Source organism: Salvelinus sp. IW2-2015, linkage group LG20 (assembly GCF_002910315.2).
Source record: "Salvelinus sp. IW2-2015 linkage group LG20, ASM291031v2, whole genome shotgun sequence".
Taxonomy (NCBI): Eukaryota; Metazoa; Chordata; class Actinopteri; order Salmoniformes; family Salmonidae; genus Salvelinus; species Salvelinus sp. IW2-2015.
In genome coordinates, this window is record NC_036860.1 from 70,079,817 (window position 1) to 70,103,297 (window position 23,481).

General features: G+C 42.6%; 2 protein-coding genes across 7 annotated transcripts; both read left to right on the forward strand.

Moving 5' to 3' along the window:
- Nucleotides 1-3,002: 3,002 nt before the first annotated feature.
- LOC111981449 (integrin alpha-6-like) lies at nt 3,003-12,241 on the forward strand. The gene is made up of 4 exons (XM_024147792.2): nt 3,003-3,426; nt 8,310-8,423; nt 9,891-9,989; nt 10,199-12,241. The coding sequence occupies exons 2-4, from the start codon at nt 8,364-8,366 to the stop codon at nt 10,619-10,621; spliced, it is 582 nt and encodes a 193-aa protein (XP_024003560.1). The 5' UTR covers nt 3,003-3,426; nt 8,310-8,363; the 3' UTR covers nt 10,622-12,241.
- Nucleotides 12,242-13,645: 1,404 nt separating this feature from the next.
- On the forward strand, nt 13,646-23,215 carry LOC111981502 (coiled-coil domain-containing protein 103). Of its 6 annotated transcripts, none has more exons than XM_070449595.1 (9): nt 13,646-13,839; nt 14,693-14,891; nt 16,334-16,469; nt 16,617-16,891; nt 17,009-17,077; nt 19,859-21,029; nt 21,858-22,004; nt 22,202-22,340; nt 22,667-23,215. In XM_070449595.1, coding segments are annotated over exons 6-9 (831 nt in total). In that variant the 5' UTR covers nt 13,646-13,839; nt 14,693-14,891; nt 16,334-16,469; nt 16,617-16,891; nt 17,009-17,077; nt 19,859-21,027; the 3' UTR covers nt 23,210-23,215. The 6 variants fall into 6 exon arrangements, 4 of the variants coding, with proteins under 4 accessions (XP_070305696.1, XP_070305697.1, XP_023868556.1 ...); XM_070449596.1 differs by having other exon boundaries at nt 19,859-20,221; XM_024012788.2 differs by lacking the exon at nt 19,859-21,029.
- Nucleotides 23,216-23,481: the final 266 nt, after the last annotated feature.

The following is a 23,481-nucleotide window of genomic DNA, read 5'->3' on the forward strand; positions in this document are numbered from 1 at the left end:
CGCGATATGCCACTGTTCAGGGAAGTCAGGAACCAATACACGCAGTCAGTCAGGAAAGCAAAGGCCAGCTTTTTCAAGCAGAAATTGCATCCTGTAGCTCTAACTCCAAAAGTTCTGGGATACTGTAAAGTCCATGGAGAACAAGAGCACCTCCTCCCAGCTGCCCACTGCACTGAGGCTAGGTAACACGTCACCACCGATAAATCCGTGATAATCGAAGACTTCAACAAGCAATTCTCCAATGGCTGGCCATGCCTTCCTCCTGGCGACTCCAACCTTGGCCAACCGCCCCCCCCCCGCTGCTACTCGCCCAAGCCTCCCCAGCTTCTCCTTTACCCAAATCCAGATAGCAGATGTTCTGAAAGAGCTGGAAAACCTGGACCCATACAAATCAGCTGGGCTTGACAATCTGGACCCCCTATTTCTGAAACTGTCCGCCGCCATTGTCGCACCCCCTATTACCAGCCTGTTCAACCTCTCCTTCGTATCATCTGAATCCCCAAGGATTGGAAAGCTGCCGCGCGTCACTCCCCTCTTCAAAGGGGAGACACCCTGGACCCAAACTGTTACAGACCATATCCATCCTGCCCTGCCTATCTAAGGTCTTCGAAAGCCAAGTCAACAAACAGATCACTGACCATCTCGAATCCCACCGTACCTTCTCCGCTGTGCAATCCGGTTTCCGAGCCGGTCACGGGGCACCTCAGCCACCTCAAGGTACTAAACGATATCATAACCGCCATCGATAAAAGACATTACTTGCAGCCGTCTTCATCGACCTGGCCAAGGCTTTCGACTCTGTCAATCACCATATTCTTATCGGCAGACTCAGTAGCCTCGGTTTTTCTAATGACTGCCTTGCCTGGTTCACCAACTACTTTGCAGACAGAGTTCAGTGTGTCAAATCGGAGGGCATGTTGTCCGGTCCTCTGGCAGTCCTATGGGTACCACAGGGTTCATCTCGGCCGACTCTCTTCTCTGTATACATCAATGATGTTGCTCTTGCTGCGGGCGATTCCCTGATCCACCTCTACGCAGACGACACCATTCTATATACTTCCGCCCTTCCTTGGACACTGTGCTATCTAACCTCCAAACGAGCTTCAATGCCATACAACACTCCTTCCGTGGCCTCCAACTGCTCTTAAACCTAGTAAAACCAAAATGCATGCTTTTCAACCGTTCGCTGCCTGCACCCGCACGCCCGACTAGCATCACCACCCTGGACGGTTCCGACCTAGAATATGTGGACATCTATAAGTACCTAGGTGTCTGGCTAGACTGCAAACTCTCCTCCAGACTCATATCAAAACACTCCAATCCAAAATCAAATCAAGAATCGGCTTTCTATTCCCAACAAAGCCTCCTCACTCACGCCGCCAAACTTACCCAGTAAAACTGACTATCCTACCGATCCTCGACTTCGGCCGATGTCATCTACAAATAGCTTCCAATACTCTACTCAGCAAACTGGATGCAGTTTATCACAGTGCCATTCGTTTTGTTACTAAAGCACCTTATACGACCCACCACTGCGACCTGTATGCCCTAGATCGGCTGGCCCTCGCTACATGTTCGTCGTCAGACCCACTGGCTCCAGGTCATCTACAAGGCTATGCTAGGTAAAGTGCCGCCTTATCTCAGTTCACTGGTCACGATGGCTACACCCACCCGCAGCACGCGCGTCCAGCAGTGTATCTCACTGATCATTCCCTAAAGCCAAAACCTCATTTGGACGCTTTCCTTCCAGTTCTCTGCTGCCTGCGACTGGAACGAATTGCAAAAATCTCTGAAGTTGGAGACTTTTATCTCCCTCAACAACTTTAAAAATCTGCTATCCGAGCAGCTAACCGATCGCTGCAGCTGTACATAGTCCATCTGTAAACTACCCACCCAATTTACCTACCTCACCCCCCATACTGCTTTTATTTATTTACTTTTCTCTCTTTTGCACACCAGTATCTCTTCTTGCACATGATCATCTGATGATTTTCACTCCAGTGTTAATCTGCTAAATTGTATATTATTGCGAATTTATTGCCTACCTCATGCCTTTTGCACACATTGTATATAGATTCTCTTTTTTTTTCTACCATGTTATTGACTTGTTTATTGTTTACTCCATGTGTAACTCTGTGTTGTCTGTTCACACTGCTATGCTTTATCTTGGCCAGGTCGCAGTTGCAAATGAGAACTTGTTCTCAACTAGCCTACCTGGTTAAATAAAGGTGAAATAAAAAAATAAAAAAAATAAATATATAGCACTGGAATTCTTTAATGACAGACAGTGAGGACAGTGTGTGTTGTTATAACACGGTTGTTCAGTGTTATTCAAAAGTGATCATACACTCCATGTATCCAATTGCAAATTAGCTGTATTGCAGAAGAGGAAGGTTATTGTCAAAGTGCATGTAAAAAAAAAAAAAATGTCTTCCATCCATGATTATTCCAATCCCCACTTTCTCCTTGGGGCACTATATACACACTTAAATATCATATTCTAAGCTCCCACACTACTTGGAGAATGCACTGTCTAGACTAGAGAATTGGTTACTCTATGCTGTCTGGCAATGATTCTCACAATGCATTATTGCAATTGCTCTACTGGTAGTCTGGAACTGTCCAACCTGGACTCATGGGTAGACGTAACATAGCAGATCTGAGACGCTACAATTAATTGATGTGTTGCGTTTCGTATGATATGTATTAATTTGTGGATGTCCACCATCCATTTCGTGTGATATGTTACGAATTGCAATTCGTGCAATACGTTACGAATTTGCTAAATGTATGATGTGTTATGAATTTTGTCTTATGTGGCCATACCAAATATAATTTAAAGTAATTATATGAGTGTCCGGATTACTTTTACTGTGTAATGTCTAGTGTATGAGACCAGGCTGAAAGTGTCGCGTAGACAAGGTGCCCGCTCGCGCTCAATTTAATCTCTGTATAACCTCCCAATGATTTAATTTATGATGGCTGCACTAGACCCCGGAAGAATGACTAGTGTGTGCACCGTACAGTGAGCACGTTTGAGGTTCAATAAGCCGTTTGTGGTTGTATGTATTTGAAGACAGCCGGGAGAGAGAGCGGAGCGGAGGGAGAGGTAGGGCAGCGGTTATTATGCGAGTTCGTTGAGGGCTGCTCAGTTGCACGGTTATTTGATTTGTGGGACAGATTCGATAGTCACTTGGAAAAGAATACAACCAATTCTGCATTTGAACATTTGATCTTTCAACTACTCCAGTTCTCTACGAATACCTACTACCTTCTGTTGCTTGTCCTGTTGTGCACAGTACATTATCTTCAAGGGTTCAACCTGGACGTGCGGTACCCTGTCGTCAAGGAACGAAAGACCCCGGGAAGTCTCTTTGGGTGATCGGTGGCACTTCACAAACAGATGATGGGAAAGAAAAGATACCTGTAAGTGTTGTCAAATGTTTGATTTATCAATTTTGCTTTTCTAGAATGTGCACAGGCAAGATAGGGGGAAATAATATGGCATTGCATCTGTGGATGTCAAACTCGCTAATTTGGGGTATTATCAACAGTAAAGCAGCACATTATGGTGCATTGTGGGAAAATGTTGTGAGCGGGAAAGAATTGCTTTATTTCGAATGGTACTGTAATTCCACCCCACAGAATAGAGTACCATACATTATGCTGTTATGTGTAACACTTAGCCTAGCAGCCATCCTGCTTGCACCTATCCCTTGTAATTACAGTAAAATACTGTGATTACGGTAGCATTAACTTTTTTTTACAGTATAATACAGTACATTTTATGCCATTGTACTGTGTGTCATTACACAGTACGTTCTTTGATACCATATTTATATTACAGTTGGTGTACTGTAATATGAAATACAGAACATTACTTGCCACTGAGCTGCCTGTAAGTAACTGTCAAATTCCTGGCAACCCTTCTACAATGTAGGCTGTAGCTTCTCCGTGATTCACGTTCAGCAACAAACACTTCAATCTGTCTAGCTCTCGAAAACTGTTATATGCAGGCCAAATGTCACATTAGGATCTCAAATGTCTACTGGAGTTTTACCAGGCTATTGTCACGAATCCCGCCGAGGATGGTGCCTCTTCCTGTTCGGGCGGCGCTCGGCGGTCGTCGTCACCGGCCTACTAGCTGCCATCGATTCTTTTATTTTTGTTTCTGTTAGTTTGGGCTGATTGGGTGCACCTGTTTTGAGTTTAGTTTGGTGGGTAGGCTATTTAAGGGCAGGTAGGCCGCTGGCTGTTGTGCGGGCTTGTATTCTGTTATGTTGGATTTGTAATGTGGATTTTGTTATTTTCTCGGAACAGTTTAGTCCAGTGTTTTTGGACTCGTCTTTTCATGCGCCCGTGTGTTTTAGGGCATGATCGTTTTCCCTGTGTATTGGAAAATAAATCCACGTTCTTGAAACCTGCTCTCTGCGCTTGACTCCATCCACCCAGTACTCCTAGCAGCTCTGACAGCTATAAACATTTGGCGGTTTGTACATTCATGCAATTTATAACATAAACCATGTACCATCATAAACATTTCAAAATAAATTGTATTCAACACATTTCCACGCATAGGCCTAAGCATGCACATGCAAGAGGAACCTCAAAAAAATTGCTGATGGGGATATATGGTATTCCCCATGCAAGGTGTGGCATGTCTCAACTACACAATAATCATGACTCACAGTCTGACAGAGTAGGCTAGGCTCAACCAGCTCATGGAGGTGGGTGACCATTCATTATTATCACGTTTCAGGTATGACCCAGATGCAGACAGTGTCAAAGAAACAAAAGTGTATTACTAGTACAGGGGCAGGCAAACGACAGGTCAAGGGCAGGTATAAATACACTGGGGATAATGGGGAAGATGGGCGACACCTGGAGGGGGGTGGAGACAAGCACAAAGACAGGTGAAACAGGTCAGGGTGTGACAACGATGGTAGGTCTTGAGAGCAAGGAACAACAAACTACACGTTTGCCAGTATTGGTCAGTCTTGGTGATAGTGTAGCCTCGGGCAATACAAACTGATTGAAGTACACAGAGAACAAACATTTGTGTAACTAAGATCTTTTTTAGATGTTTTATTGAGGGTATTTGATATACATCTCCTTCGGGTGCCACCTCTCTTATATGGACCACAAAACGATTCCATTGAACCTTTTGCCTTTTTTGGCCCAGAGGGAAATGATTAGAGGTTCCCAATAAAGACACTGACCTTTCTTTGGTGGGCAAAAGCTGAACACCGGAATGCCTTCTCTGACCTAGAGGAACAAATCCACATCATAGAGGCTTTCAGCCAAGTGTAACAGAGTGGCACCGCAAGACTATGTTACCCTGCCGAGCTAAAGCCTAGGCGTCTTCAGGTCTCAGCCTCAGGCAAGGTCACGTATCACATGATCAAATTTCTCCGGACCATCTCCGTTACACACATATCTCTGCTGGGCTACGCCCTATCCTGGTTATGGGCGGCTACTCCCCAAGTGTGTCACTTCATCCTCCAATAGTCCAGTATTAAATTGAATTTCTTCCCTCCGACGCATTAACTAGCTCTGGCAGTCCTCCCAGCTCTGATTTAGCTGGGCATTTAGGTGAAGAGTCCCTCCAAAGCTGGAGAGCACCTCTCTTAAGGACCTAGGTTGAAGATGATAAAGGATAAGAAAATGGGATTGTAATATCCCGTAACTGTTTGCGAAAATGAATTTGTTTATTTTCTCAGGCTGCCGCATGGAATTATTACATTGTCTTAACCTTGTCATCTTCAACTTAGTTAAGGACGAGGAATTATAGGCCACCTGGGAGTTTGTTTCCCGTCCCCCACAACCCACCAATCACTTTTAATGGCCCACAAAGTTCCGCTGAGACGTGAGAGTGGACAAGGGGATGTGTCATGTCTTTTTTTTATATACATTTCTTTGCTGTTTCTGTGGAATCAATGGGCTTGTACAAACCAGGTGCCCTTGTAGTGACATCACTACATATTAAACATTCCTTGATTTATTTGACCTGTGTTTGAGTGGCCAGAGTGTGGTCAAGGAGAGAGTTGAAGTGAGAGCGCCACACCTGCGCACGCAGACACACACACACACACACACACACACACACACACACACACACACACACACACACACACACACACACACACACACACACACTCTTTTACTCACTTGCATACTTTGTTTCACACTTTTAGAAAACTCTGCACAGACTGGCCCACAACATGGGCCTATTAAGGCACACAAATAAGCACATTTACTTAAAATGCAGACACTGTTATTGTTCAATTGCATATACAGTTGAAGTCAGAAGTTTACATACACCTTAGCCAAATACATTTAAACTCAGTTTTTCACAATTCCTGACATTTAATCAGAGTAAAAATGCCCTGTCTTAAGTCAGTTAGGATCACCACATTATTTTAAGAATGTGAAATGTCAGAATAATAGTAGAGAATGATTTATTTTAGCCTTTATTTCTTTCATCACATTCCCAGTGGGTCAGAAGTTTATATACACTCAATTAGTATTTGGCAGCATTGCATTTAAATTGTTTAACTTGGGTCAAACGTTTCGGGTAGCCTTCCACAAGCTTCACACAATAAGTTGGGTGAATTTTGTCCCATTCCTCCTGACAGAGCTGGTGTAACTGAGTCAGGTTTGTAGGCCTCCTTTCTTCCACACGCTTTTCAGTTCTGCCCACAGATTTTCTATGGGATTGAGGTCGGGGCTTTGTGATGGCCACTCCAATACCTTGACTTTGTTGTCCTTAAGCCATTTTGTCATAACTTTGGAAGTATGCTTGGGTTCATTGTCCATTTGGAAGACCCATTTGCAGCCAAGCTTTAACTTCCTGACTGATGTCATGAGATGTTGCTTCAATATATCCACATAATTTTCCTTTCTCATGATGCCATCTATTTTGTGAAGTGCACCAGTCCCTCCTGCAGCAAAGCACCCCAACAACATGATGCTGCCACCCCCGTTCTTCACGATTGGGATGGTGTTCTTCGGCTTGCAAGCCTCCCCCTTTTTCCTCCAAACATAACGATGGTCATTATGGCCAAACAGTTCTATTTTTGTTTCATTAGACCAGAGGACATTTCTCCAAAAAGTACGATCTTTGTCGCCATATGCAGTTGCAAACCGTAGTCTGGCTATTTTATGGCGGTTTTGGAGCAGTGGCTTCTTCCTTGCTGAGCAGCCTTTCAGGTTATGTCAATAAGGGACTCGTTTTACTGTGGATATATATAATTTTGTACCTGTTTCCTCCAGCATCTTCACAAGGTCCTTTGCTGTTGTTCTGGAATTGATTAGCACTTTTCACACCAAAGTATGTTCATTTCTAGGAGACGGAACTCGTCTCCTTCCTGAGCGGAATGACGGCAGCGTGGTCCCATGGTGTTTATACCTGCGTACTATTGTTTGAAAAGATGAACCTGGTACCTTCAAGCGTTTGGAAATTGCTCCCAAGGATGAACCAGACTTGTGGAGGTCTACATTTGTTTTCTGAGGTCTTGGCTGATTTCTTTAGATTTTCCCATGATGTCAAGCAAAGAGGCACTGAGTTTGAAGTTAGGCCTTGAAATACATCCATAGGTACACCTCCAATTGACTCAAATGATGTCAATTAGCCTATCAGAAGCTTGTAAAGCCATGACATAATTTTCTGCAATTTTCCAAGCTGTTTAAAGGCACAGTCAGCTTAGTGTATGTTCACTTCTGACCCACTGGAATTGTGATACAGTGAATTATAGGTGGAATAATCTGTCTGAAAACAATTGTTGGCAAAATTACTTGTCATGCGCAAAGAAGCTGTCCTAACCGTCTTGCCAAAGCTATAGTTTGTTAACAAGAAATTTGTGGAGTGGTTGAAAAACAAGTTTTAATGACTCCAACCTAAGTGTATGTAAACTTCCGACCTCAACTGTAGTAATTGTTCCCAGCACTCAGACAATTTCCTCTTTGTAACACACTAGGCGTAGTGGGTGCGGAGTAAGGTGCAGGAGGCAGAAAGTTCAGAATAGCGCTTTATTACGCACAGGGAAAAGAAGTACTCTCCACGAAACTGGGCGTAATCAAACAAATGCCCAAAACAGGTAACTAAACAACACGCACTACCACACGTCAACACAGTGGGAAAAATAATCAAGCCCGCACAAAGAGCAGGCGGGCCTACCGGCTTAAATAGCCCAACTCAAAATCTAAACAAGAAACAGTGTGACGTCGGTCACATTATGCACTCAACTGAAATGTGTATGCCCAAATGGTGTTCTGGTGCTAACCTCCCTTTCAACTGCTGTTGCCTGTAGGACTGTGTCACGGGCGCTGCTCACTGTGTGAAATTCATCTGCACTCTCCGCAACATGAACAACACTGCGACAATCCTTGTCAGAGCCGGAGTGTGGAACAGCACTGTGCTGGAGGTAAAGACACCAAAGCACAGTGGTCTAGTCTTAATGTTTTATTTTTTATTTTTATTTCACCTTTATTTAACCAGGTAGGCTAGTTGAGAACAAGTTCTCATTTGCAACTGCGACCTGGCCAAGATAAAGCATAGCAGTGTGAACAGACAACACAGAGTTACACATGGAGTAAACAATAAACAAGTCAATAACATGGTAGAAGAAAAAAAAGAGAATCTATATACAATGTGTGCAAAAGGCATGAGGTAGGCAATAAATCGAATAATTACAATTTAGCAGATTAACACTGGAGTTATAAATCATCAGATGATCATGTGCAAGAAGAGATACTGGTGTGCAAAAGAGCAGAAAAGTAAATAAATAAAAGCAGTATGGGGGGTGAGGTAGGTAAATTGGGTGGGTAGTTTACAGATGGACTATGTACAGCTGCAGCGATCGGTTAGCTGCTCGGATAGCAGATTTTTAAAGTTGTTGAGGGAGATAAAAGTCTCCAACTTCAGAGATTTTTGCAATTCGTTCCAGTCGCAGGCAGCAGAGAACTGGAAGGAAAGGCGTCCAAATGAGGTTTTGGCTTTAGGATGATCAGTGAGATACACCTGCTGGAGCGCGTGTTGCAGGTGGGTGTAGCCATCGTGACCAGTGAACTGAGATAAAGGCGGCACTTTACCTAGCATAGCCTTGTAGATGACCTGGAGCCAGTGGGTCTGACGACGAACATGTAGCGAGGGCCAGCCGACTAGGGCATACAGGTCGCAGTGGTGGGTCGTATAAGGTGCTTTAGTAACAAAACGAATGGCACTGTGATAAACTGCATCCAGTTTGCTGAGTAGAGTATTGAAGCTATTTTGTAGATGACATCGCCGAAGTCGAGGATCGGTAGGATAGTCAGTTTTACAGGGTAAGTTTGGCGGCGTGAGTGAAGGAGGCTTTGTTGCGAATAGAAAGCCGATTCTTGCTTTGATTTTGGATTGGAGATGTTTGATATGAGTCTGGAAGGAGAGTTTGCAGTCTAGCCAGACACCTAGGTACTTATAGATGTCCACATATTCTAGGTCGGAACCGTCCAGGGTGGTGATGCTAGTCGGGCTGCGGGTGCAGGCAGCGAGCGGTTGAAAAGCATGCATTTGGTTTTACTAGCGTTTAAGAGCAGTTGGAGGCCACGGAAGGAGTGTTGTATGGCATTGAAGCTCGTTTGGAGGTTAGATAGTACAGTGTCCAAGGAAGGGCCGGAAGTATATAGAATGGTGTCGTCTGCGTAGAGGTGGATCAGGGAATCGCCCGCAGCAAGAGCAACATCATTGATGTATACAGAGAAAAGAGTCGGCCCGAGAATTGAACCCTGTGGTACCCCCATAGAGACTGCCAGTGTGAACTTTGTGAACTTTCACCTCAGCTTTATTAGAGTGAATCCACGTGAATGGAATGGGTGTACCAATAAAGTCCTGTATGTGTGTTGTGTTTCCATAGGACTGCGGGGAAGCGTGGCGGGTGACAGTGAATGGCAAGGCCACACTGAAACTGGTCACAGACAAACCCACCATCAGGATGAACACTGAGAGCAGAGAAGTAATAACACCATGCTGGTCATACTGTAACAAAAGTTAGGCTACATCCATACTAATTTAAAGGTCATTTCCATGACGATTACTGTATGATGATGCTGATGATGATACATGATAGAGGAGGAATATACATAATGATATTGAGGATACGTTTTTACATATAGCCTAAATGCAGACATAGTTAATGTCCTCTGTTTGATATCCCCTGTGTAGTTCACCCTGGATATAGACCCAGAGCTGGGGGATGAGGATCTGTACCAGGTCCCCCTGTGGATCACCATCGTGTCTTCTGTCGCTGGGGTCCTCCTTCTGGCCTTCATCATCCTCCTTATGTGGAAGGTAACGATCAGGTACATTAGTTATTACAACGATCCAATTGAACAAGTAACCTGCACTGACGTTAGCAGCAAGAGGAGAATGGAGATTCAATTTCACCTCCAACAACAAATCCACACAATACTATTAGATGGCCCGGGTACCGCGAGACTTCTACTGTCCACTGGTTCAAAAGGTCTCCCTTTTTGGATCCAAAATAGATCCTGTTTGACTTGTTTTTCTGACCGCCTTCCCCTCGTCAGTGTGGGTTCTTCAGAAGGGCCAGCACCAGGGAGATGTACCCAAGGCCCAGAAAGCTGAGATGAAGACCCAGCCGCCGGAGGTGGAGAGGCTGACTGAGGAGTAGTGAGGCTGGGGGAGGGAGGTCCCCCTGTGGGCCTCTGGAACAATGCACTGGGTTTCCTGGGTAAAATAATAGTCCTTCCATCTGTGAGTCCTTGCAGCTTCCAACGGCTTTTTGCAGCTTGCAGTGGCTTTCCTTAACTTCAGTCTTCCTCTCTTGCTGTCAAATTATTAAGAGTTTCTCTTCATCAAGAGCATCTATCCACAGGGGAAACAGCATTTCAGAGGCTGTGACTTGTGTGATTGACTTTTGTATGATTATTCAACTCTTTTTCTAACCTTTTCCCCATTGCTAACTATTTAGTCTCTTCTCCTAACTAACCAGCTTTGCAGAGCTTGAGTCTATTGGTTGTGTGGTGATTTGGTCATTTATTTGACATATCTCACGATACCCGTGATTACATTAGAAAGCTGTCAAGAATCTAAACAACAGCGGGACTGAGATTGCCTACAATAATGATACTGGTGGCACCAATGTAGAAATACTTCTAATAAGAACACGACAACGCCAAAGTCTACGCTTTCAAATGTTCACTTTGCGTCGTCTACCATTGTCCCACAGTGTGGCTTTTTCAAGCGGCCCAACCACACCAGGGAGTGAAGATTGGCAAAGAGGAGCACTGCCAGGTAAACGAGGGATTCCTCATCGAGGAGCCAAACCCCAATTTAAAAAGAAGCACTGGATCACAAACTGGACTGAAATGCAGCATTACTACTGACTGATGCCTTCAACACTACCACTAGTCTTATTGAGAAACTCCATCTCAATGTGCACTGGCTGGGCGCAAGTCTGGATTTGTGGACATTATCGGGAACAGGACTGATGGTGTTATGACTGACACATTCCTTGTAGTGTACAAGATTGAATGGTCTGGACCAAAATGTTATTTTCTAGAATTGTACGTTTAATGTTGTTTTGATGTCAACAAGAATATACACTGAGGGTACCAAACATTAGGAACACCTTCCTAATATTAAGTTGCACCCCCTTTTGCTCTTAGAACAGCCTCAAATTGTTGGGGCATGGACTCTACAAGGTGTCGAAAGCATTCCACAGGGATGCTGGCCCATGTTGACTCCAATGCTTCCCACAGTTGTGTGAAGTAGGCTGGATGTCCTTTAGGTGGTGGACCATTCTTGATACACACGGGAAACTGTTGAGTGTGAGAAACCTAACAGCGTTGCAGTTCTTGACACAAACCGGTGCACCTGGCACCTAATTCCCCGTTCAGAGGCACTTAAATAGTTTGTCTTGCCCATTCACCCTCTGAATTTCACACGTACACAACCCATGTCTCAATTGTCTCGAGGCTTAAAAATCCTTCTTTCACCCGTCTCCTCCCCTTCATCTACACTGATTGAAGTGGATTTAACAAGTGACATCAATAAGGGATCATAGCTTAAACCTTTATTTACCTGGTCAGTCTGTCATGGAAAGAGCAGGTATTCTTAATGTAAAAAGCGCTTTATTTTTCATGTTGTGATTTGATTTTCCCAAATGGAACAGACTGATATTGGCACGTACTGTCATTTTGTACTGTGGTTTGAGAACTATCGTAAAACTATGCTTTTAAACCATTACGTGATTTGTTTACATTCGTTTTCTGACGTATTACATTGTAGGAGCCCAAGTCGAGTGATGGATGTAAATGTGCCAACAGAAAGTACAGTATGTTTAATCCCAGTGGCCTAATTCTGAGGAATGGATCAGAGATCGATTGATGAAGTGGTTCACACAGTAGTGTTTCCAAGGCACTACTACCACTCCTCAACCAAGAAGAAAGGAACATGGAGGAGTTTCAATCACAGAGAACTGTGAGATTGGGGTCATTTCAAAACGTTCAATGTACCTGTATTGTAAACTATAGGTCTAATGGTTGGGCGCTGTCTGATTGCTTTGTTTGTGTGTATTCTGTAAAATAATATGATCAATCTAGAAAATGGAGAGTAGGGACTATAATTTCAGAACTCTCTCCTAACTATCAATGGCATACACCAAATTAATTTGAGACTGAGAGCACTGTGCTTGGCTGTTAACTGTATACATGTCTTTGTTTGTATGTGACATAGTGAAAGTAGGCATTCCTACATGAAAAAATACTATAGTATACTATGTTATAAATACTATGGTAGTCACTCAAGTGTTTTTTGAGGACTTTACTGTAGTATTCACTGTGGTGTTTACTGTAGTATTTACAGTTAACTATAGTATAAATATTGTAGTATAGAATATAATAGTTCATGTAGTGTTTTTGCACATTGTAGTATACTGTAGTGCTTTTGCAAACTGTAGTATACTGTAGTAGTTACTGTGGTGTTTTTGCAGGCATTACTGTAGTATTTACTATAGTGTTTTTACTTGATATTTTACAAAGAAGCAGAGGCTTTCTCCTTCAGGAAACCTACTGGAGCACTACTACATTTTCCATAACCTATTGGAAGGTAGGACTGGGATCAGAATGGATAGTAACCGGTAGGGAACACAATATATGGTCTATATTTGGCATGTAGGTTTCTCATTTATGGGTGGCACAAATTGCGATATGTGGAAAGGGAATAGGTATATGCAAATTAAATACTGTAGCATTTACTGTAGTTTAAAAAGTGTAGTGTTTTTGCAGAATAGTGTTTTTGCATACATTACTGTAGTATTTTACAGTATACTACAACATTCTACACATGATCAAGGGATACTACAGTGTGTAGTATAGTATTCTACAGTATACTACAGTTTACTATATAATTATATTGCGAGTAATGTCGTATTCTATAGTAAACTGTGGTATTTTTTTAATGTGGGTTGCTTAAAAAAAACGATTGTCAAGTGTGAGCCTACAAAGCTCCCTAAAGGACAGCTATTACCAGCTGGTACGTGGCATATTTTTACATGCTGTATGTCCTTTCTACACTAGTATCATTTATAACACTGGAATCCAAACTTCTACAAAGTTGATGTACAGGGGACCTTTATTTTGAAGGCTCAATGTATTCCACCGGAAGTGATTCCCCAGTCACAAGTTAGAGCTAAAGTTAGCTCGTTTGTTTACATTGAGAGGTATCTTAAATGATCTTTGAGGAAATATTGAGAGTTTATGGGAAAAAACTCACGAAATGACCTTGTATTGGTGTCATCTGTGGACAGTGACCGCGCAGAGGAGACCAGACACACTTTGGAGGTAAGTTAGGATCAAGTTGGCTAACAACTTGTAGCCAGCCGGGTGGGTATAATTTGTGGAACGTTCCAATAGGAATATGTTCCAGAAACTTCGTAAAGTACAAGGTTTGCCAACAAACAACGCATACAAAGTAGCACGATCAATTAACCTAGCTAACTAATTAGCTGCCGAATAGGCATAAACTCACCACGTATCTTATTCTTAAATGTTTGGCCATAGGCTACCAGAGTGAGGACAGACATTTTTCGGAATTAACGTGGTGAGTGAAATCTTAATTAAATTAGCCCACTCCCTGCCCGGTATCTTATTCGGCCTCTATACAACCTTGTTATTTACGAAGTTTTTGGAACAGATTCCTGTTGGAACGTTCCACATTATACCCACCCTAGCCAGCCTAAGTTGTTAGCTAACGGTAGCCAGTTAACATATCTCTGTTAAAATTCTTTGTTACATCTAGGCCTTGTAAAAATATAACGATACACTGTACAAAACGATTTATTCACGGACTTGTTAAAGCTACTGTAGCGTAATAGCTAAAGTTAGCTAACTAACTATTAGTTGTGGTCTGTCGCGCGACAACAGCAACAAGTTGCCTCAGTCGACTTTTTTTTTTTACCTATGTTTAGTGACTGGTTTCAATATACTTTACTTTCGTAACTCAACAAAGTAACGTTGTTGCTATATTGCAGGCAAACCTTTCTCTGAATGCCTCAATGACCGTTAATGAAGGCATGTATAGTAGTAGACGACTAGCTCTGGACCATGCGTTGGATGTACGTGCAGCTTGCAATGCATATCCGTTGCATGTGCGTGGACCAGGTTGATAACACATTTGGCCAATCTTTTCTAACAGACTCTCTTGCCTGAGAACTATGACCACACGTTGTGCTCATACCAACCACTGGGAGAAACACCGTTCAGATCCTCCCTGAAGTTGAAACTGCTCTGAGGAAGAGGTCCACAAGTGGTTGAAGGACTTCCAGAGAACCTCAGACTTGACTTGGAGGAAGTCAAAGACCTATCCCAATGCTGACAGGATTAACAAGTATAGAGTAAGTTCCTTCCTTCTGTATCATACAGTTTATTGCAGGGTGATTCCTAATGAAACTAGAAAAAAACAGGACCATTATTTGGGAGATTTTCACGAAATGTAATACATAGAAGGGTCCTTTGGAGGAAGGATTGTTGACATATGTCTATCTTAAATCATTATTGATAATTAATTGAAATTGGGAATGTTTGGCCTTAGCAGGACCTCATAAGACAGCATAATGTGTCTGTAGGTGCTGCAAAGCAAAATATTGGGTCATATGAAGTGTTGCCGTTTGCTCTGTAGTGTGAGTAGTATTTTGATTTCAATAACAATTAAATAACAATTTTCTTACATTAATTTATGAACATATAAATAAAAATATAAACATGAATATTGGAAAGTTACCATTTTTGATTTTGCTATTTTTTGGTGGTATATGGTTGAACACAATATAGGCTACTCTACGGGCAAATCAAAGTTCCAGAGTTCGATCTTTGCTAGTTTTAGAGTTCCAATTAGTAATCTTTACAAACAGTGAATGTGAAAGTAGATTAAAATGTGTCGCCCTCTGCCGGTGATGTGCAGGATGTGCAATGATACAAGTAAAATGAGGGCTGTGATTGCCTACTATGCCAATTTCTCTATATAAAATAGGCCATAACTTTAAAATGACCAGAGATCGATATTTAACAAACTGTAAGAAACGTTTTCTTAAAATCATAAAACGACTCATAATACAAGCGTTAAAGCTTAATATGACACCAATCTTTCCTTTGTATCACATACAGAGTCTTAAAGAATAAATGTTTTATTTTTATTGTCACATGCAGTGAAATGTGTTGTTTTATAGTCGGTCATAGTGGGCTCCCGAGTGGCGCGTGATTGGGAGTCCCATAGGGCGGCGCACAATTGGCGGGCTTGTTGACATAGGCGGTCATTGTAAATAAGAATTTGTTCGTAAATGACTTGCCTGGTTAAATAAAAAAAATTTAAGTACAAAATTAGGCAAATTAGGGTTAAGTGGGCACAACGACAGAGTTTTCACCTTGACAGCTCAGGTATTCAAACCAACGACCTTTTGGTTACTGGCTCAACGCTCGAACCTCTAGGCTACCTGCCGCCCTAAAGGGGGCCTGGGTAAGCCCAAAAAGTCACAAATGTTCCAACTTCAATGAATTATTTCTCAATTATGCTTTAAAATACACATGTCAACAATCCTTCCTCCAAAATAACTTCTATGGGTTTCATTTTGTGAAAATCCAAAAAATCATGGTCCTGTTTTGTGAGGAATCGCCCTGTAGTCTCGTGTGGCCATCCTTCCAAATCCCATCTCGTTCACTTGACTATTGAAACATGAGAAGCCTGGGCTTCCAAGGGCTATACAACTTACAATGAAACGTAATAAGAGTAAAGTTGGTCCATGTTTAAAAAAACATGAATTGAAATGAACATTTGATTTAGATCTTCTACAGGTGGACCTAAGATGCCAGCATAATACAAGGTCCAGTTCAGCCAGAAATACCAACAACACATGTTGTGGTGCAATAATGTACCTCATCTTGAAGAGATCCACTCATACCCAACAAAGAGAATCAAGGTTAGTAATATAAGTGCAATACAATTGACCCACACTGTCATAAGACAACAAGTCAAAACAAAGTTATTAAGTAGGCCTAAAAGTTATGAAGTTCCTGTTTTCAGAAATTAGCTTGAAAGTATCTTATTTTAATCCCATTTATTGTAGGTCCCAGATACCTCTTTCGCGTCCGTCTACGGAACAACCACAGTCTGACAAGTGCTGAGGGACTGAAGAGGAGAGACGTCAACGGACACCGTTGAGAAATTGACAAACGCTGTTTGCTGTAGGTGTGTTCCTCATTTGTCCATTACAGATTCTCCCGCAAGCTTTTCAAAGAAGCACGTGTTGCATCGTATGTGGAGAAGAAGATTGATGACTCTAACGAGCGTCTGGATAACTGCAATGAAGAAGAATGTTCACCAGAAGTGCTATGTTTTCGGGTATGTTCCTCAATAACTGAATAAATCTACAATTTCGCAACATTATCCCTGACAGGCAGTGTAGAAGACTTAACAATCTGGTTGTCTGATGGTTGTAATTCTCTCCTCCTACAATAGACCGTGGCAATGCGTCTGAGGACACCGTTGAGATTGAGCGCGCTCCCGTTTCTGATGTGAACGGCTCAGGTAAATCTATAATGTCACAACGATATATCTGATATTAAGTGAGGGGCTCCAATTGAAGACTGTATACCTATAACTCATTTGGTAATCTGAATGGTGGTTGTAATACTATGGTTGTAATGCTCTCCAAGCTACATCTGGAAAACCAGCTGAGGGGGTGACGTTCGAGGAAGAGTGAATGGAGATCTTTGAAGACCTCAAGAAGAAGATGAGGGAGGATCCTGTGAGTTTCAGGCCTGCAGTAGCGTCCTTCGTTTCCAGCTTCAAGAAGATGAAAACAGACGGTGAACTCATAGCCGCAATATCAAACTTTGGCACAACCAACCCTGGACCAACAGCAAAGTTTCACCGGGGACGGGCACGCCCTGCGAAGAGCTCTGTAGGAGAGCATGGACATGGCACATGCAGCTTGAAGAGGAAGGCACTCCATTGAATGTCTCAGTGTGTGGAATAACACATGGACATTGGGAGTACTACACAAAAAAAGCAAGTCAACATCAGTGGCCCCCTGTGCCCATCATCCACCTGCTCACCATCTGTGACCTCCAGTGCACTAGCGCTCTGCCTTGAACAAAAACAGGGACTATTTCAATGTATTGTGGCCTCCAACACCAGAACCAGTGGCTATTTCAGTATTGCCTTTTTTTTTTTTTTTTTTTACATTAATTCAATGTAAGACGTTTCTGCAATTTCATATTTTTGAAATTGATTCCATGTTGAAGGACTCATATTTTAAAAAGCTGTTCTGCCAACCCAGTTGTAGGCCTATACTATCACTGAACCAAAACAGTAGTTGTCTTGACTTAAATATAAATAGCCTTTTTTATATATATATATATGTGTGTGTGTGTGTGTGTGTGTATACACACAGTGGGGAGAACAAGTATTTGATAACCTGCAAAATCGGCAGTGTTTCCTACTTAAAGCATGTAGAGGTCTGTCATTTTTATCGTAGGTACACTTCAACTGTGAGAGACGGAATACAAAACAAAAATCCAGAAAATCACATTGTATGATTTTTAAGTAATTCATTGGCATTTTATTGCATGACATAAGTATTTGATACATCAGAAAAGCAGAACTTAATATTGGTACAGAAACCTTTGTTTGCAATTACAGAGATCATACGTTTCCTGTAGTTCTTGACCAGGTTTGCACACACTGCAGCAGGGATTTTGGCCCACTCCTCCATACAGACCTGCTCCAGATCCTTCAGGTTCCGGGGCTGTCGCTGGGCAATACGGACTTTCAGCTCCCTCCAAAGATTTTCTATTGGGTCCAGGTCTGGAGACTGGCTAGGCCACTCCAGGACCTTGAGATGCTTCTTACGGAGCCACTCCTTAGTTGCCCTGGCTGTGTGTTTYGGGTCGTTGTCATGCTGGAAGACCCAGCCACGACCCATCTTCAATGCTCTTACTGAGGGAAGGAGGTTGTTGGCCAAGATCTCGCGATACATGGCCCCATCCATCCTCCCCTCAATACGGTGCAGTCGTCCTGTCCCCTTTGCAGAAAAGCATCCCCAAAGAATGATGTTTCCACCTCCATCCTTCACAGTTGGGATGGTGTTCTTGGGGTTGTACTCATCCTTCTTCTTCCTCCAAACACAGCGAGTGGAGTTTAGACCAAAAAGCTCTATTTTTGTCTCATCAGACCACATGACCTTCTCCCATTCCTCCTCTGGATCATCCAGATGGTCATTGGCAAACTTGACGGGCCTGGACATGCGCTGGCTTGAGCAGGGGGACCTTGCGTGCGCTGCAGGATTTTAATCCATGACGGCGTAGTGTGTTACTAATGGTTTTCTTTGAGACTGTGGTCCCAGCTCTCTTCAGGTCATTGACCAGGTCCTGCCGTGTAGTTCTGGGCTGATCCCTCAACTTCCTCATGCTCATTGATGCCCCACGAGGTGAGATCTTGCATGGAGCCCCAGACCGAGGGTGATTGACCGTCATCTTGAACTTCTTCCATTAAAATTTTATCCCTGATGTCCTTACACAGCTCTCTGGTCTTGGCCATTGTGGAGAGGTTGGAGTCTGTTTGATTGAGTGTGTGGACAGGTGTCTTTTATACAGGTAACGAGTTCAAACAGGTGCAGTTAATACAGGTAATGAGTAGAGAACAGGAGGGCTTCTTAAAGAAAAACTAACAGGTCTGTGAGAGCCGGAATTCTTACTGGTTGGTAGGTGATCAAATACTTATGTCATGCAATAAAATGCAAATTAATTACTTAAAAATCATACAATGCGATTTTCTGGATTTTTGTTTTAGATTCCGTCTCACAGTTGAAGTGTACCTATGATAAATATTACAGACCTCTACATGCTTTGTAAGTAGGAAAACCTGCAAAATCGGCAGTGTATCAAATACTTGTTCTCCCCACTGTATGTATGTGTGTGTGTGTGTGTGTGTGTGTATATATATATATATATATATATATATATATATATATATAATCAAATTGTATTGGTCACATGCAGATGTTAGTGTAGTGAAATGCTTGTGCATATACTGGTACATGTTGTGCATCAAGTTGTCTTTTTTATGTTGAACAAATGCAAGACTACCATTCTAATGATGGGTTGTAAGACACATAATGAAGTCTTTATTTGTACATAAAAAATATCCTGAGGGGAACCTGCAAAAAAAATAAGTAATTTTTTTATTACATTGCATAAGTGATTGATATGAAATAAAACATGTTATAATTAAGATTTTTTAATATATATTTTACCCTCTTTCTCCCCAATTTCGATCTTATCTGCAACTTCCCAATGGGCTCGGAAGGCAAAGGTTGAGTCGTGCGTCCTCTGAAACATGACCTGCCAAACTGCACTTCTTAACACCCACCCGCCAGCTGCACCAACGTGCCAGAGGAAACACCGTTCAACTGACGACTGAGGTCAGCCTGCAGGCACCCGGCCTGCCACAAGGAATCGCTAGCGCGCGAGGAGCCAAATAAAGCCCCCCCGGCCAAACCCTTCCCTAACGACGCTGGGCTAATTGTGCACCGCCCTATGGGACTCCCGATCACAGCAGGTTGTGATACAGCCTGGGATCGCATCTGGGTCTGTAGTGACGCCTCTAGCACGGCAATGCAGTGCCTTAGACCGCTGCGCTACTCGGGAGGCCTTTATATATTGTTATATGGTATGTGGACATTAGGACTTGATTAGTAAATATACAATTTTTACATTACAGTAAATGTGTACAGTAAATAATAGTTGGCACACTCTGATGTCCACTACATTAGAAATTTATAAACAATTATTTAATGTGTAGAAATTATTACACTTTTTTGAAAACCCCCCAAGTTAACCCACTGTTCCTAGGCCGTCATTGAAAATATGAATTTGTTCTTAACTGACTTGCCTAGTTAAATAAAGATAAAACAATTACTGAGATGTTTCCTTACTAAAAACTATTTTAATATCAAACAACTTCGTTTTACCATAAAATGTGGTAATTGTGTTTGGCAGCCAATTCGAAGAACCAGTAAGAGAAAGTAAAATGTATGGCGTCAATGATAGGGACCAAGAACTAATGTCCATTAGTGGGGACAAAAATCAGTTGCTGGGTCTCGGTAAATGAGACATATCGTGGGACTTTTATTTTGAAGTTGTTACGCATGGGCTTTTCACACGGATCCTGCAATCCGGGATCCTTGGAAGGTCCCTACCCTAAAACCACAGATATAACAATGAACATCTTTGCTAAAACCCTAACCTTAACCCCTAACCCTTACCTAAATTTCAAGTGCAATGGTGTAGGGGCGTCCCAACGATACCAGATAGTACTTTTTGTTTTCCTAACCCAAGTTGTCATGGTGACGACGTGTGTTTGAAGAGGGGGACACGGACTTGCGTCAGGCTACAGCACAAACAACATACCAACAACAACGTCCAGATATTAATATTGTTCTTCAAAAATAATAATAGCTAGCTAACCTAAAGCTCATGTAAGTTCACCACCGTGGAATCAATGAAATAAAAAGTAGTCTATTAAGGTTTCTATCTGGCAACATAGTTGGAGGAGTTGATTCTCCAAGCAGTTCTGAGACGTATTGCCTGAAGACCCGACGTGGAATTGGATCGAATTCTACGTCGGGTATAAATAAGTGTTTGGATCAGGAACATTTCCTCTCAAGACCTCTTCATGTAAGAATGTTGATAAAAAATTATATTTAACTTACTTTACCGGTTGTCCGTGCGCTTGGTCCTTTTGCAGGTAGGAATGTAAGAAGACATCCACAGGAATGTGTAATTAAATCAACTTTCCAGTGCCCTGGTAAATTAGTGCATTCAGGTTTCTATCACCTAAAGTATGTGTACAAGATGAAAATACATACACGGGACGCATTCATACTGGTTGATTCAACCGTTTTTTACACTCCATTTCAATAAAATGACATTGAGCCAATGTGGAATAGATGTTGAATTGACTTGGTGTCTGTGCATGCTTCCGGTAATATAAATCTGAAGTCACTACCAGCGCATTGAAGAGTTGATTTAACCATACTTTCCTTTGGATATATCGTCTCACATTCCTACCTGCAAAAAGACCGCACGGACAACCAGTAAAGTAAGTTCAAATATCATTTTATTCTACATTCTGGCTTGTAGAGCTTGTGATAGGAACTTTTCCAAACACAGATATGGCATTAATCTCAGACTGAACCAGAGGTACAGTATCACAGTCTGATTGTCAGGCAATTCTGAGTACAGTGTCTGTGTCACAGAACTAAAAAGAGATTCCATAGGTTCACTGGTCATGTCTTGTCTCACAGGATGGAGGACTCTCCTGAGGTTATAAACTTCTCAGCGCTGGAGCGGGAGTTGCAGTCTGCTGTTGAAGCGGACAACAAATACCAAAGAGAAAACGATGCAAAGTTTCGTGCTCTACACCAGAAGGTCGGAACTTATGAGGAGTTTAGGTGAGATGGCTAGGTTGATTTCTCTTTTAATTGAACATCCTACACACTGTTGTTACACAAGTTAATAGACAACATATGTGCTGTGTGTTTTTTCATCATTGTGTCCCGTTAGAAATGACGTGTTGTCTTGAAACAATGATGTCCAGACAGCAGACAGTTTTATGGTTTGTTTTGACCTTATGTCCCAATCCTCTCAGGGACATAGTCCTGGCATCCCACCTGAAACCACTGGACAGGAAGGATAAAGCCGAAGCTCCTCGCAAACAGCCCTGGAATGCCCTCGCCTCCACTGACAAAGGGCAGAACCAGACTAGCTGTGATGAAATAGGCCTAAAGGTTAGACTTCTGCCAACACACACCAACACAAACATCTCTCCATTCTAATATCAGGATTCTACCCAAAGAATGTAAGAGTGGTGCTGCGCCACCTAGTGGACTGGCTGCGCCACTATGTCATTTTACTCAGCAGCAGCACCTTGTTAAAAATAATGGGGAGAACCTAGATAAGGACTCCTAGTTTTATGTTAGACAAGTTGTATTCATAGTATAGGGCAGGGATGTTACCAAACAGGCATGCGAAGCATATTAACACAATCTGAACATCAAACAGTCTCATTAAATTGGTAATTAACACACAATGTCTCCCGAAATGTTATTTTAAGCCTCAGTTCTCCGAGTTCCAGCCCAGGACAGCGTCAGAGTTCAGCCGGGACTGGCGCAGGTTCGGCAGTGAAAAGCCAGAGGATAAATACAGCCTCCTGCTCTCCCTAGGTGGAGAGGGCCTTCGGGACATCTTCAGGGCTGAGGTGGGGTTTGGCCTGCTGGGGGAGTTCCTCGTGTTTCTATCCAGTGGTCTCCAGCCTGGGGATGAGGCCACGGTGATAGGGGTCCTGGAGGGGCTGTCCAATACCGCCAGGTTTGGCATCAATATGTCCTTGCTGAGCCGGGCTGAGAGGGAGGCATGTGGAGAGCTGTTTCAGAACCTGAAAGCATCAGCAGCGGGGAACAGCAGTGTCAGAGGATCCGAAGGGGATGTCGTCGTCCGTGGAAGCAATGTGGAAGAGATTAAAGAGACACGAGACGCTGAGGCGGAGACTCTGTTTCCAGGACGGACCAGTGAGGCTGCCGGAAGAAGCAGCGATACTGAAACTTTAAACGGTATAATGCAGTTGTATGGGGTTCAAACTGTTTCTCCTCCTCAGTAAGAAACATTACACAAACCCATATTGTTTTCAGAAATAACAATGACCGTTACTATATTGTAGAGCTTATTGTAGAGCTTAATGTGGTTGCAAAAACTTTAATATCATTTGTTTGTTTGTTCTTTATTCTGAAATGTATAATATGAATAAGTTATACGAAGGACAATGTTCACTACTATGCAATGCAGTGTCATAGTGAAATGACATGAACTACCATAGTAACCAGAGAATCTCTTTGTGGATCTCTGAACATTCTAGAATACGTAATGACCCTT